Raw genomic sequence first — 12574 nt, 5'->3', positions numbered from 1 at the left:
TCAACACGAGATCACTTAATCTCTAAATAGATTCCATGCAACAAAACAAACAGATGGCACAATTAAAGTAATACTAGATGGAGCAACAGCAAGTAGAAGCTACCAAGATAAAAAACATGTTTTACCCAGGTCATCAACAACATGGACACCAACGCATTAGAAAAGTCATTAGTGCTCTTCAAGAAAATGAAACTACAAAATGAGTGCTAGTATTCCCCTTGCTTTTCATCGGTAGGAAGCTTGAACTGATATTCGAGTTCATCATAAGCAATGGCGAAATAATATCCAAAGAACCTAAAATTCATCATCTTTGAAGTTTACAGCAAGATCCCAGTAATGAGGAACCCCAGCATCAGCAAAGACCTTACGAGCAGCAGCCTCAGTCCTGCACTCGTGAACAAAAAACCTATGGAAGCTTGATTTAGCAACAGTCCCTTGCCAGACTAACACGCACTTGTTGAGAGGCTTATCTTCATCATCTTCGTCTTCATCATCTTCTTTCTTAACAGCAGCAGCCCAGTCTATTCGCCTAAGCATAAGTTTCCCATACCGCTTGATGGACTTTTTACCACCTTCAACTACCACCACACTTATACCTTCCGAGATAACCGCACACCCAGTCATGCGATTCTCCTGAGCATTAACATCAACCTTGAAGCGAGTTTGAGGGTGTGAAAGGTCATTAACTCTGTATATCGAAACTATCGTCTCCGGTGCGATATTTGGATCATCAAATAGTTTTCTTTCTTTCTTCTCACGACGTTCATCAGGAGTGAGCTTTCGAGCAATATTTCTGTCTATATGAGCCTGTTCTCGCTCAGCAGCAGCACTTCTGATCTCCATTTCAAGCTTTGTGGGATCCTGAGTGGCTTCTGAGCCAAGAACTTTCATAAGATTGCTCATTTTAACTTTAGGTTTCGGTGGTTCTAACAGGCCCTGACGTATCATTTCCTGCCTTTCTTTCTCCCTAGCCAGTCGACGCTGGGTACGTAGTTTCTTCTGCTCCTTCTTGGTCAGCTTCAATGGTTGTGGAGGAGGTGGAGCAGGTTCAGCAGGAGGCTCAATAGGGCGGGGGTGTTCAACATAAATAGTGATCTTCTCCATCTTCAACATATCATCAGTTAAGTCACCATCGACCATACCACCATAAGTACCAGATCGTAACAGAGGAGCATCCCTGGCAGGTCAAACAAAGAAACAAGAATTCCCTAGTGTAAATTGAAGATTCAAGCAAGGCAAGCATAGATAACTACAAAAAAAATTAGAAATCACACCTGAATCATGTAAATGGAATAACACAAGGCAAAGCAAAGTCACTTCAAGCAGACTATAATTGCACAAGACCAGTAATGTGCTCCGCTAATAGTAACAGATGTCAATTTTGAAGGATCCCTCTTAAACGAGGAATGGGGGTTATTAACAACAAACAGGAACAATCATACCTCAATCCCAAACAAGTTGCAGCCGGCTATATGAATCCTCAATGACCATGTTACTCCATTTAAACTCATCTCACACCAATTGTATCCAAATAACAAGCAAGGATTACTTTTTTTGAAGAAAAAAAAAGAAGAGGAATCCACATCACAGGGACTTTATCTAGAGAGTGCAAAGTCCAGCAGATAGGACGCGGACGAAATAAGATTACACAATCACATCCAGGAGATAAGTCGCAATAAAAAAATTATGTAATCCCCATATCTTGGTGATGCGTACATAGACTAGAAGCACCCAGGATGCAGAACCATCAAAACAAATCTCATATCATGGTTAAACATAAGACTAACAGTATTCAAGTTCCACTTCCATCTGTGATACTAAACACATAAATGAATGGTGGCTCAACAATGAGTGAGGAGAAAGATTAAGGTTCCACTAAGGGGAAATACACATGATAGCCAAAAGAAAGTTAAACAGAAGGGAGATTGAAATCAACTTACCACCACTCAACATCAGGGATTGGTTCCTTTGGTTTTTCCTTGGTGATAACCCTCTCTGCCACCTCAATAAGATTTGGATTTATGACAGGCTCTGCTTTTGCCTTTGCCAATTGCATTTGCTTTGCCCTCAACTCTTTGGCTCGTGATTCACCATATTGGCTTTGCTAAATTAGGTATTGCATAATTAGTAAAATCCAATCAAGAGCAGGAACAAGAATAAAGAGAGAATCACAAAAGAATGCGAAAATACAACAGGGAGATAAATTAGAAAGTACCTTTAACTTAATTAATTCTGCATCATGGGACCATTTACCTTCCTCCACAAACTGAAATGACATCCTCTTTGGCCTCAAAATTTTGTTCTTGTCAATCCCCATCCTCGGATCAAAATGAGGATTTTTATCAGGATCAACATCAAGTTCAGGTTTGAGAATTTGGAAGCTTTCTTTTTTCTGCTTGTTGATATTCACCTGCACAAACAACCCAAAGTCACCACAAGCAATTTTAATAAATATTGAAACATGAAAAAAGATGGCATGAACACATATAATCCGTACCTTAAGGGTGCTAGATGGCTTAGGCACGTTAACCACATTTCCCTGTTCATCGATTTCCCTGCCTAATGCATCCAAACGAAGAACAGGGGCTCTAGCGGGTTTTGGCTGAATGGTAACCTCTGGAGGCATTTGCCCAGGAAACATGTTAATGAGGGGGGGAAACTCCGGGTCCTGCCGGAATCCCATCTTAGCAAAAAGCTCATGTGCACGCTTCACTTTATCATAGTTCTGTGCTGTGACTGTGAGCCCCGCAACCTGAGGCAAGCCACTGGGTGGCGTATTTGCAGAAGCCACAGCTATAGTCGATGTGCTAGGTGCTGAACTTGGAGTGGGTAATATCCCAGAATTTGAAGATGCAACCGGTGGGGGCAATATCCCCGCATCTGTTGAAGCGGCATAAAGACTATCCTTGCGACCAATCTGTGAACTTCCCTCTCTCGTAAAGTCGGCACCCTTGTTTAGCTACATAATTAAAATGAGGGCACATAAATAGTAGTTTAATACCTTTGACACAAAACAAAGAAGAAAGCTCTTCTCGTTCAACCTAAGAGGGAAAAGAAAAGGCAAAAGCATGTTCTCTTTAGAGCTCTTCTGTATACATCTAACAATGCAGTGCTTCTCTGACTTAAAGAAACAGATAGGAACAGGGAGCCAAAGGGGAAGGAGAATAGAGTTACAAACTGCAGAAATACGGCGGGTTTTAGGTGCAAAAACATACCAAAGGAATTTTCTTAAGCTTTGCTGCCAGCTCCTTCTGCCTTTGTATGAGAGCCTTTGCATTTCCTTTGGCATCAAGGGATAAGGTGGCACTCTTGCCAGCATCAGAAGCTGCCCCATCTGTACTAGATTTCCCAGGAACCGCATGAGATCTGTTAATATTAACTCCCTTATTTTCATTTGTTGTAGAAATTGAAGATACCTTGGTAGCAGGAGGATCAATACGAGTCGAAGATTTATCAGGGGAGGTCCTCAATGCTGCATTGTATGGTCCCATTGTCACGCCCTGCAATAAGGAAGTCCAATGCATAAATCAGGATAAACATCCTGATGAAAGGACCAACAAAATGCACCATAAAACAATTCAACTGAGAAACAAGTGCCATAGTAACCAAGTTAAGCCCTATCAGATAAAAAAGAAACCACACAACAGACTTCTTAGGACATAATAAGAGCATAATGAAAAGAACATGATATAACCAAACAAGTTACATGGATCCTTCCTATAAGTTCCCCAATCTACTACCTAAGACCAAACAAAGCGTGACAATAATACCAGGTGGCAATATGATGAAAGAATCCTACAGAAAGTTTTAGTTCAGATAAGTTTCTATGGCCACTCACCAAACAGAAGCAGATATTTCCACACATGAGCACTAGACGAAGATAAGCAGAAGGATAGGACAGATTTGGAGGATGAAGGAGGTTGAAGAACGATTGATCATGGCAATAGATAATAAAGGTAGTTAACAGATGAATGCAGTTCTTGAGGTCTGTGCTCCCTAGTCTAACATGAATGGTGCAAAGATGAAAAGCTGTTTGCAACTCCAAATCTACCACATAGTATTCCATGCAACAACAAGAACAAAATGACAGCACTTTGACAAGTAGAAACCTATTATCACAAAGGCATAGTATTGACATCTAGACTAACACAATGCAACATCATGGAAAGTCAAAATTCTCCTTACAAGCTTGGGATAAATCATCTAAAGTGGTTGAACTAAGCACGACATACACAAATATTGCCAAAAGCAAGCACAACGAACAAAATGCGACCCAACTCAAAATAGATTTTTCCATAAAATGGGAAATGTAATTCATCAAGATGATATAGAAGTATGCAACCTAGTATCCCAGTAACAAAGGCGAATGGCCAGGGGCGGATCTAGTTGTGTCAAGGGGGTTAAATTGTATCCCCTAAGCGACAATCCTTTTGGTTATATATAAACTGTTGAATCCCCTTAACATAAGGAGAAAATTTATTGTAGTTGTAAAGGGGGTTCAAAATTGCTCTAGTCCATAGGTCCAAATCCTAAGTGTTACATTTCATTACTTTTTTGAATCCAACAACATAAATTCCTGGCTCCGCCAATGGGCAGTGGCAGTAAGAAACAAAGCATGACATATACAAACATAGGTATAAGCAAGCATAACAATGTAAAATGTTTCTTCTTCTTTTTCTATGACGGCGGTGCCAGGGCCAAGCTTGGATATTATACTGGGTACTGCTAGCTCCTGCCAGCATAGGTACCAAGTAGCTTGCCCACCTTAGGCAGATGGGAAGAAATCAAGTAGTTTGCCTCTAACAAATTTTCATCTGAGTAAAGACTGTTATTCATCAACACTAGACAAAGGCATGCAACTTGGTATATACTAGTGAAAAAGGGCACGGCAGTAAGAAACTCACATTATCAATGGAACCAACACCATGACCATTATTATCATTGGGCTCGGGTTTCGGTTCTTCCTTCACAATTCTCATTTCAAATCTTTTCCCCTTCCTTTCCTCGTCAATTTCCACATCCTCTTCCTCCTCCTTCTTCACTTTATCATCAAATCTCCTCCTCTCTCTTCTCTCCTCCTTCTTATCCTCTGAAACCCTAGCTCTCTTCTCATCTCCCCCATTGCTCTTGTCCACACTCTCTTCTCCTCTATCTTTCCTCTTATGTGCATTCCTTCTCTCCACTGAATCCTCTCTCTCATACGATTTCTCGCGTTTCTCTCTATCGTCTTTCCTCCTATGCGAATGCCTTCTCTCCACGGAATCCTCTCTATCGTAAGATTTTTCTCTGACAACTTCCGATTCGTGTGATTTCTCGCGATGCCTTTCGCGTTCGCGATCGCGACCTCTTCGATCATCGGATCGGTGTCGGTTCTCATCGTCGCGATGGTGGTGCTTCGAACGGTCGCGATGATGATGGCGGCGGTCGTCGTCGTCGTCTCTGGATGCTCGTTCTCTCCTATTCGATTTTTCTCTCTCCATTTCGAATTTCTAGGGTTTCTGAAACTTGAGATAGCTCGCACTCGAATAGATTTGTGTTTCACGAATTGAGAGCAATCCGGCAATTCTGGATTTGGGTTTGGGCGCACTGATGGGTTGGGTTTAAGGATGATATTTGATTGGATGTTAGCATGCTAAATTTGACTTACCCTTGTTTGGATGGTTGTTAGCCGTTGTATAGTATGGTAAAGTTATTATAATTACAATGTTTCTTTTAATTGTTACTTAAAATTTGTTGGATAGTATTATTAAATCTATTGTTACGTAACAATAAAAAGAATCGTTTTACTATTACACCCCATATTTTCGTACGAAAGAGTATTCATAAGTCAATTGATGTAAACTCATAAATGAGATCATCTTTGAGAGTACATAAAGTAAGTTAATCATATTACCTTCGAGATTACAAATCTTTAATATCATGGATAACAAGTATCACGAGGGTTGAAAAGTTAAGAAGCTGAACAAATTGAAGAAAATAAGTTATGTCGAATGACGACAAGTTGGGAATGTTATAACTGTCACACCTCCTTTTTGCGCGCCCGCCCCGAAGGGTAAAAATGCGCGAGGGAGTTTTTCCAATTTAAGTGACAATATTCGAAATGGGATTATTTATTTAATTCAGAGTCGCCACTTGGGAAAGGTTTGGCTTTTGGTGTCCCAAGTCACCGGTTTATCTTGAATCCCAAATCGAGGAAATTTTCGACTTTTCCAAATGAAGTCTGCGAACCAGAAATTCTAAGTAAGGAATTCTGTTGACCCGAGGGAAGGTGTTAGGCACCCTCGAATCCCGTGGTTCTAGCACAGTCGCTTAAATTGTTATAATGGCTAAATATATGATTTAAATACATGTTATGACTTACGTGCTTTTATTAAGTTTAAACCGCTTTTATTATTATCATTTATTTTTACAGAATTGCAACGTCGCGAAAACGCATCTCGAACCACGTCACAATCAATGCACCCGTAGTTGTTAACGCATTTCGACTCCGTTGAGATTTGGATTTGGGTCACATCAATGTGCACCCGAATTTAAGAATATAGTTTAATTAAGCCGCGCCTAAAGAGTCTAACGCGTTATTATTTTTGGAGAAGGCCATGAAATTTACTAAACGGCCTATCCTAAATTCTAAATATTTATTATGGTTAATTATTGAGGGCCCAGCAATTTGCATTTTTATTTGGCGAGGCTCGTCTCATTATTTTAGAAAAAGGATATCCTAAAGCGACTATATTCCTATTATATTGGTCTCTAAAAATAAAAGAGAAAGACCAAACTTACTTGTTTAAGCAACTACATACTAGATATCTACTATGTTTGACGAATCCGAATTTTGTTTGATTACCTAATTGGTTGTTTATGAGATGAGGATTACCTCATGCCTTGTCTTCAAAGAGTGAATGAGCTTTATTAATTTGCGAAGGGGGATTGCAAGCAAACTAATAACGTACATTAAATTCACATTAAACGACCTTCCAATTTGAATTTTAAAACTAGTTCATTTGGGCTTGATAAATGAAATCAGTTGTTTATTAGGAAAACTACTATTAATTGAACTCAAAAAGCAGTCGCATTATTTCGAAACAGTGAATCTATATCGAAACCCCTATCGAACCTATACAGGAACAAGTAATCTAACAAGAAGGTTGGCATACATGGTCATCCTGTTAAAGTAACACCACATGAGAATTAACTCGGGGTACATTTATCTTGAAATTAAATGGAACCAAAAATAACAGATTTGACAGTTCAAAAGCCTAGACAAAATACATACAGATGCTTGCCACGATTCTATATTATACTGTCATAGCTAAAATCGAAACCTAATGATTATACTCATTGAAAATACGTCTGATCTAACAAACAATATTATCTGATATGTCAATCAAGATGTGTATAATTCATACAGAGCAATCGTGGTTGGAACTAACTTAAACAAATACAGACCAAGCTACCATTCAAACTATTTTTTAACACAAGGATTGTAAAAGTAAACAGATGTTCATTTCTTTATTTCAACTTCAAACTTTCAGCCAACAAGGTTTCAGGAGTGTGTACCTGGGAATGCTTACAATCGAAGAAGAAAGGAGGTCAGTAGAATGACAATGGCAAACAGAAACAGCAGCAGTAACAGCAGGTAACAAATAGAACAGCTCCCAGTGCAAGATACAGTTAGAACCGATGGAAAAAATGGCAGAAAGATAGCAGCAAACAATGCGGTAAAAACAAAACTCCAAGACAGATCAAATCCAGGAGAAACAAACAATGTGAATCAACCAATGAACTCAGCTGATACTTGAAAGAAAACAGAGTTGATTGAATAGGTTGAACGAACTGAGAATCACACAAACAAGGAAGAAACAATTGCTGACTTTCTGTATATCCCTCTCCCTATCTCCTTTCTTTTCAAAACCCAATGTCAGTCTTCAGCTTTGAAATTATACTTGAATTATCAGAAAGAAACCTTTTCCAGTTTTACTGTTTTTCCAGAATTTCCAGTTCTCAAAAATTCAGTCTGAATTTTTCCCTGTGTATCTCTGTCTGTGTGTGTCAATGTGTATCTCCCCCTTTTATAAGCCTAACATCAGGCTATTCACAGCCTGTTCAACACCTCAGAAACTATTCCTTTTTAGCTGTTTTTCCAATTCAAACTTTTAAAATTAGGAACCCCCATCATATTCCCTGACAGTCCCCTTTTAACATTTATTAAACTAAAACAGGTCATGGGCAGCAAGAATATAATCTGACAGCATGTGCTGTCAAACTATTTTAATCCAAAAGGGGCTTTATGCACATGTTGTGCACAAGTGCACATGCCCTCCAATTCTGACTGCAACTAAACAAAACCAATCCCTTTATATTTCTGATTCAAATACATCAATTGTAAATAGCTATAGTCGATTCTCAATTTTGATTTAAACAATGTTCAGCAAGACAAATCAAGTTGTTACCATTCAAACAGCTAAAACTATTTGACGACATGTATCGAATCGACTATACTAATTACAACATACACAATCAAAGCCAAGGATTAGAATCAAACAGTATCAACGAGGGGTCAGATTGCACATGTCAATACAGAGGTTAACTTGGGGATTGATTACTCAAACAATTTCAATTCAGTCAATTATGCAGTTCACATACACACACATTATCAGTGAATGAGGAAACATTCGATCAAACAGAGGGGTACAGGCAAGGTGGACAATCAACAGTTGATAAAAATTCAAAGACACAAATTACACAAAACATTCGGCCATACGAACAGACCTTTAAACCACACACGTACTGAATAACAAAGAGAAAACAAACTTACCTTAAAAACTTTGAAAGAAGAAACAGAAAAATCAACTTGTGTTTGAACAGACCCTTCTCAAGGTTGAACGGACTTTAATCGAAGTGTTTCTCAAATGAGAAACACTTCGATTAAGGTCCATTAGACCCTAATCTCTTGGTTTAAACAGGCACGGAACAGGCACGAGGAACCCTAGGGTTCAAAAAATTAGATCTGGGATTCGTGTTTCCCTGGTCAGATTCGGACCAAACCAAGCATGGTTTGGTCACGAGGGGGGTCTGGGGACTATCTGGTGCGAAACTGGGGTCAAATCGGTGTAAGTCAGGTCCCGACTCGAATCTTCAAATGAAGATTCGAGAAGGTGGGAGGGGATTCGAAGTGTGTGGTTGGTGGATTTGGGTTCGGGACGGTGAGGAGCATCTATGGTGTTAAGGATGGGGTCACCGGCGTCCATGCCGCCGGCTTTCATGGTGAAGGTATACAGGGGCGGCTAGGGTTTGGAGGTCTGAAGTCTGTGGAGGGGATGACTAGGGCCTGGGGGTTCGGATAGGGGGGGCAGGGTAAAGGTTATAGGCTTATATAGTTAGTGAGGGGTTGATTCCTAGCCGTTGGATGAGGTGAGATGAAGGGTCAGGATCTTTTGGCTGGTAGGGGACGGTGTCGTTTCATCCTAAAGGGGTTTGGGTCGGTCCGGGTGGAATGGGTCGGGTTCATCAGTGGGTATGGGGAATGTGATCTTGGCCGTTGATCAATCTGAGATCAACGGTCTAGACCAAACACGAACTAAACGACGCCGAGGCTGAACTGGACTGGACCGGGTAATTTTGGTTTTGGGTTGGGTTGTTTGGGCTTGTTTATTTAAAATCGGACTGGCCCAAGTCCGAAACTCCTTCTTATTTTTTTTCTTTTTAATTTCTTAAATTAATTTGCCCAATAATACCATATAAAACATTGAACAACAATTATCACACAATTAGCATTTAATTATACTAAATACTTAATGACAAAATACAATGAAGGATGCACACATTTTATTTTTCTTTTAATAAACGGATTACGGTTCAGACGACATATAGACATATATTTTTTTATTTTTTTGTTTGAATAAAAACAACCATGGGCAAAATCACAAATAACTAGCAAGAATGCCACGTAAAAATCCAACAAATGTACAGCAAGACCAATTGCTGTTATTTTGTTTCTTTTGGAGCGATTGTCGCGTAAAACAAAAATCACGTGCTCACAGCTGCCCCTCTTTGTTCGGAAACACGAAAAGTTTTCGTGCAAAGATAAAGTGAGCGGATATGAGCGATTTTTGCCTATGGACTACTCCGTGTGAAGCATGTTTTGAAAGTTTTGACCGAATCTTGCTTCAAAGATTTCCTACATATCCAGGGCTAAACAGGAATCAGGTCAATGTAGTTCGGGAAGTTTCGGCAGCTGGGACTACCATGGGACTGCAATGCTTGTTGTTACTGCTGTTGTTGTTGTCACCGTTGCTTTACTGACCGCCTTATTACAACCAAAGAAAAATTGAAACTGAACTAAATACTTATATGCATGTCAACTGCTAGTTACAAAATCCCTATCTATGATTCTTTTGCGACTTGATCTTGGGTCTTAGCTGATTGTGCTTGGAGACTTCGATCCGAATCTTGATGCTTGCAACTTGCGGCGACTTGCTTAATGTCTGGGATACTGAGTGAGATGCGACTGGCGGCGTTCGGGACCTTAACCAAAACTTGGAACGATCCGCCTTTCATTTTCTCCGGTATTTCGGGACATCTTCTCTTTGTCTTTTTCTTCCTTGACTCTGAGTTGAGACTCATATCGTGGGTCATTTCGATCTGTGTGGCTCGAGGTTAGACCTGCAGGAAAAATAAACGAACAAAATTTTCTGCCCCAGTTTCACTAGGAAAATTTCGTGAATTATTCGCCAGGAAGTTCATAAAATTGATGAAAGAGGATATGAATGCTTAGTTCAGGGTTGGAGCTCTAATACCAACTAGCTGGGGCGAAGTTCAGTTTTAGGGTTGAAACCTTAATGCTAACTAAAGGAAAAGTTCAGTTTAAGGTTTTAAAACCCTAATGCTGACTAAAGGAAGAGTTCAGTTTGGGGTTTAAAACCCTAATGCTGACTACATGGAAAAGTTCAGTTTAGGGTTTAAACCCTAATGCTTACTACATGGGAAAGTTCAGTTTAGGGTTTAAAACCCTAATGTTGACTAGCTAGAAAAGTTCAGTTTAGGCTTTAAAACCCTAATGCTGACTGGCTAGAAAAGTTCAGTTTAGGGTTTAAAACCCTAATGCTGACTGGCTGGAAAAGTTCAGTTTAGGGTTTAAAACCCTAATGCTGATTAAAGGAAAAAGTTCAGTTTAGGGTTTAAAACCCTAAAGCTGATTAAAGGAAAAAGTTCAGTTTAGGGTTTAAAACCCTAATGCTGATTAAAGGAAAAAGTTCAGTTTAGGGTTTAAAACCCTAAAGCTGATTAAAGGAAAAAGTTCAGTTTAGGGTTTAAAACCCTAATGTTGACTGAATGGAAAAGTTCAGTTTAAGGTTTAAAACCCTAATGCTGACTGAATGGAAAAGTTCAGTTTAGGGTTTAAAACCCTAATGCTGATTAAAGGAAAAAGTTCAGTTTAGGGTTTAAAACCCTAATGCTGACTGAATGGAAAAGTTCAGTTTAGGGTTTAAAACCCTAATGCTGACTGAATGAAAAAGTTCAGTTTAGGGTTTAAAACCCTAATGCTGACTGCATGGAAAAGCTCAGTTTAGGGTTTAAAACCCTAATGCTGGCTGAATGAAAAAAAGTTCAGTTTAGGGTTTAAAACCCTAATGCTGACTGCATGGAAAAGCTCAGTTTAGGGTTTAAAACCCTAATGCTGACTGAATGGAAAAAGTTCAGTTTAGGGTTTAAAACGCTAATGCTGACTGAATGAAAAAGTTCAGTTTAGGGTTTAAAACCCTAATGCTGACCGCATGGAAAAGCTCAGTTTAGGGTTTAAAACTCTAATGCTGGCTGAATGAAAAAAAGTTCAGTTTAGGGTTTAAAACCCTAATGCTGACTGCATGGAAAAGCTCAGTTTAGGGCTTAAAACCCTAATGCTGACTGAATGGAAAAAGTTCAGTTTAGGGTTTAAAACCCTAATGCTGACTAAAAGGAAAAGTTCAGTTTAGGGTTTAAAAACCTAATGCTGATTAAAGGAAAAAGTTTAGTTTAGGGTTTAAAGCCCTAATGCTGACTAAAGGGAAAGAGTTCAGTTTAGGGTTAAAACCCTAATGCTGACTGCATGGAAAAGCTCAGTTTAGGGTTTAAAACCCTAATGCTGATTAAAGGAAAAAGGTCAGTTTAGGGTTTAAAACCCTAATGCTGACTAAAGGAAAAATTCAGTTTAGGGTTTAAAACACTAATGCTGATTAAAGGGAAAGAGTTCAGTTTAGGGTTTAAAACCCTAATGCTGACTGCATGGAAAAGCTCAGTTTAGGGTTTAAAACCCTAATGCTGATTAAAGGAAAAAGTTCAGTTTAGGGTTTAAAACCCTAATGCTGACTGAATGGAAAAGTTCAGTTTAGGGTTTAAAACCCTAATGCTGACTGAATGAAAAAGTTCAGTTTAGGGTTTAAAACCCTAATGCTGACTGCATGGAAAAGCTCAGTTTAGGGTTTAAAACCCTAATGCTGGCTGAATGAAAAAAGTTCAGTTTAGGGTTTAAAACCCTAATGCTGATTGCATGGAAAAGCTCAGTTTAGGGTTTAAAACCCTAATACTGACTGAATGG

The 12574-nt window shown here is 39.3% G+C and overlaps 1 protein-coding gene across 2 annotated transcripts; it reads right to left on the bottom strand.

Annotated features, from left to right (window-relative positions):
* Nucleotides 1-5622, bottom strand: LOC104246186 (protein RDM16). 2 transcript variants are annotated; one of them, XM_009801955.2, is made up of 6 exons: nucleotides 4905-5622; nucleotides 3216-3500; nucleotides 2498-2959; nucleotides 2216-2410; nucleotides 1941-2104; nucleotides 1-1177 (listed from the first exon to the last, which is right to left on the bottom strand). In XM_009801955.2, exons 1-6 carry the CDS (start codon nucleotides 5478-5480, stop codon nucleotides 295-297), a joined length of 2565 nt encoding a protein of 854 aa, XP_009800257.1. In that variant the 5' UTR covers nucleotides 5481-5622; the 3' UTR covers nucleotides 1-294. The 2 variants fall into 2 exon arrangements, with proteins under 2 accessions (XP_009800257.1, XP_070030408.1); XM_070174307.1 differs by lacking the exon at nucleotides 4905-5622 and having other exon boundaries at nucleotides 3216-3334; nucleotides 3417-3500.
* Nucleotides 5623-12574: the final 6952 nt, after the last annotated feature.

Source organism: Nicotiana sylvestris, chromosome 5 (genome assembly GCF_000393655.2).
Source record: "Nicotiana sylvestris chromosome 5, ASM39365v2, whole genome shotgun sequence".
Lineage (NCBI taxonomy): Eukaryota > Viridiplantae > Streptophyta > Magnoliopsida > Solanales > Solanaceae > Nicotiana > Nicotiana sylvestris.
The sequence above is the reverse complement of the archived record's forward strand: the minus strand, read 5'-3'. Positions and strand labels throughout refer to the sequence as shown.

Excerpts from the sequence above, each read along its gene's own strand:
- LOC104246186 (XM_009801955.2), bottom strand. The coding sequence starts at position 5,480 with ATGGAGAGAGAAAAATCGAATAGGAGAGAACGAGCATCCAGAGACGAC. Across the intron at positions 3,501-4,904 it reads GTGTTGGTTCCATTGATAAT|GGCGTGACAATGGGACCATA; the intron begins GTGAGTTTCTTA and ends TCCTTATTGCAG. Across the intron at positions 2,411-2,497 it reads AGCCATCTAGCACCCTTAAG|GTGAATATCAACAAGCAGAA; the intron begins GTACGGATTATA and ends TTGTTTGTGCAG.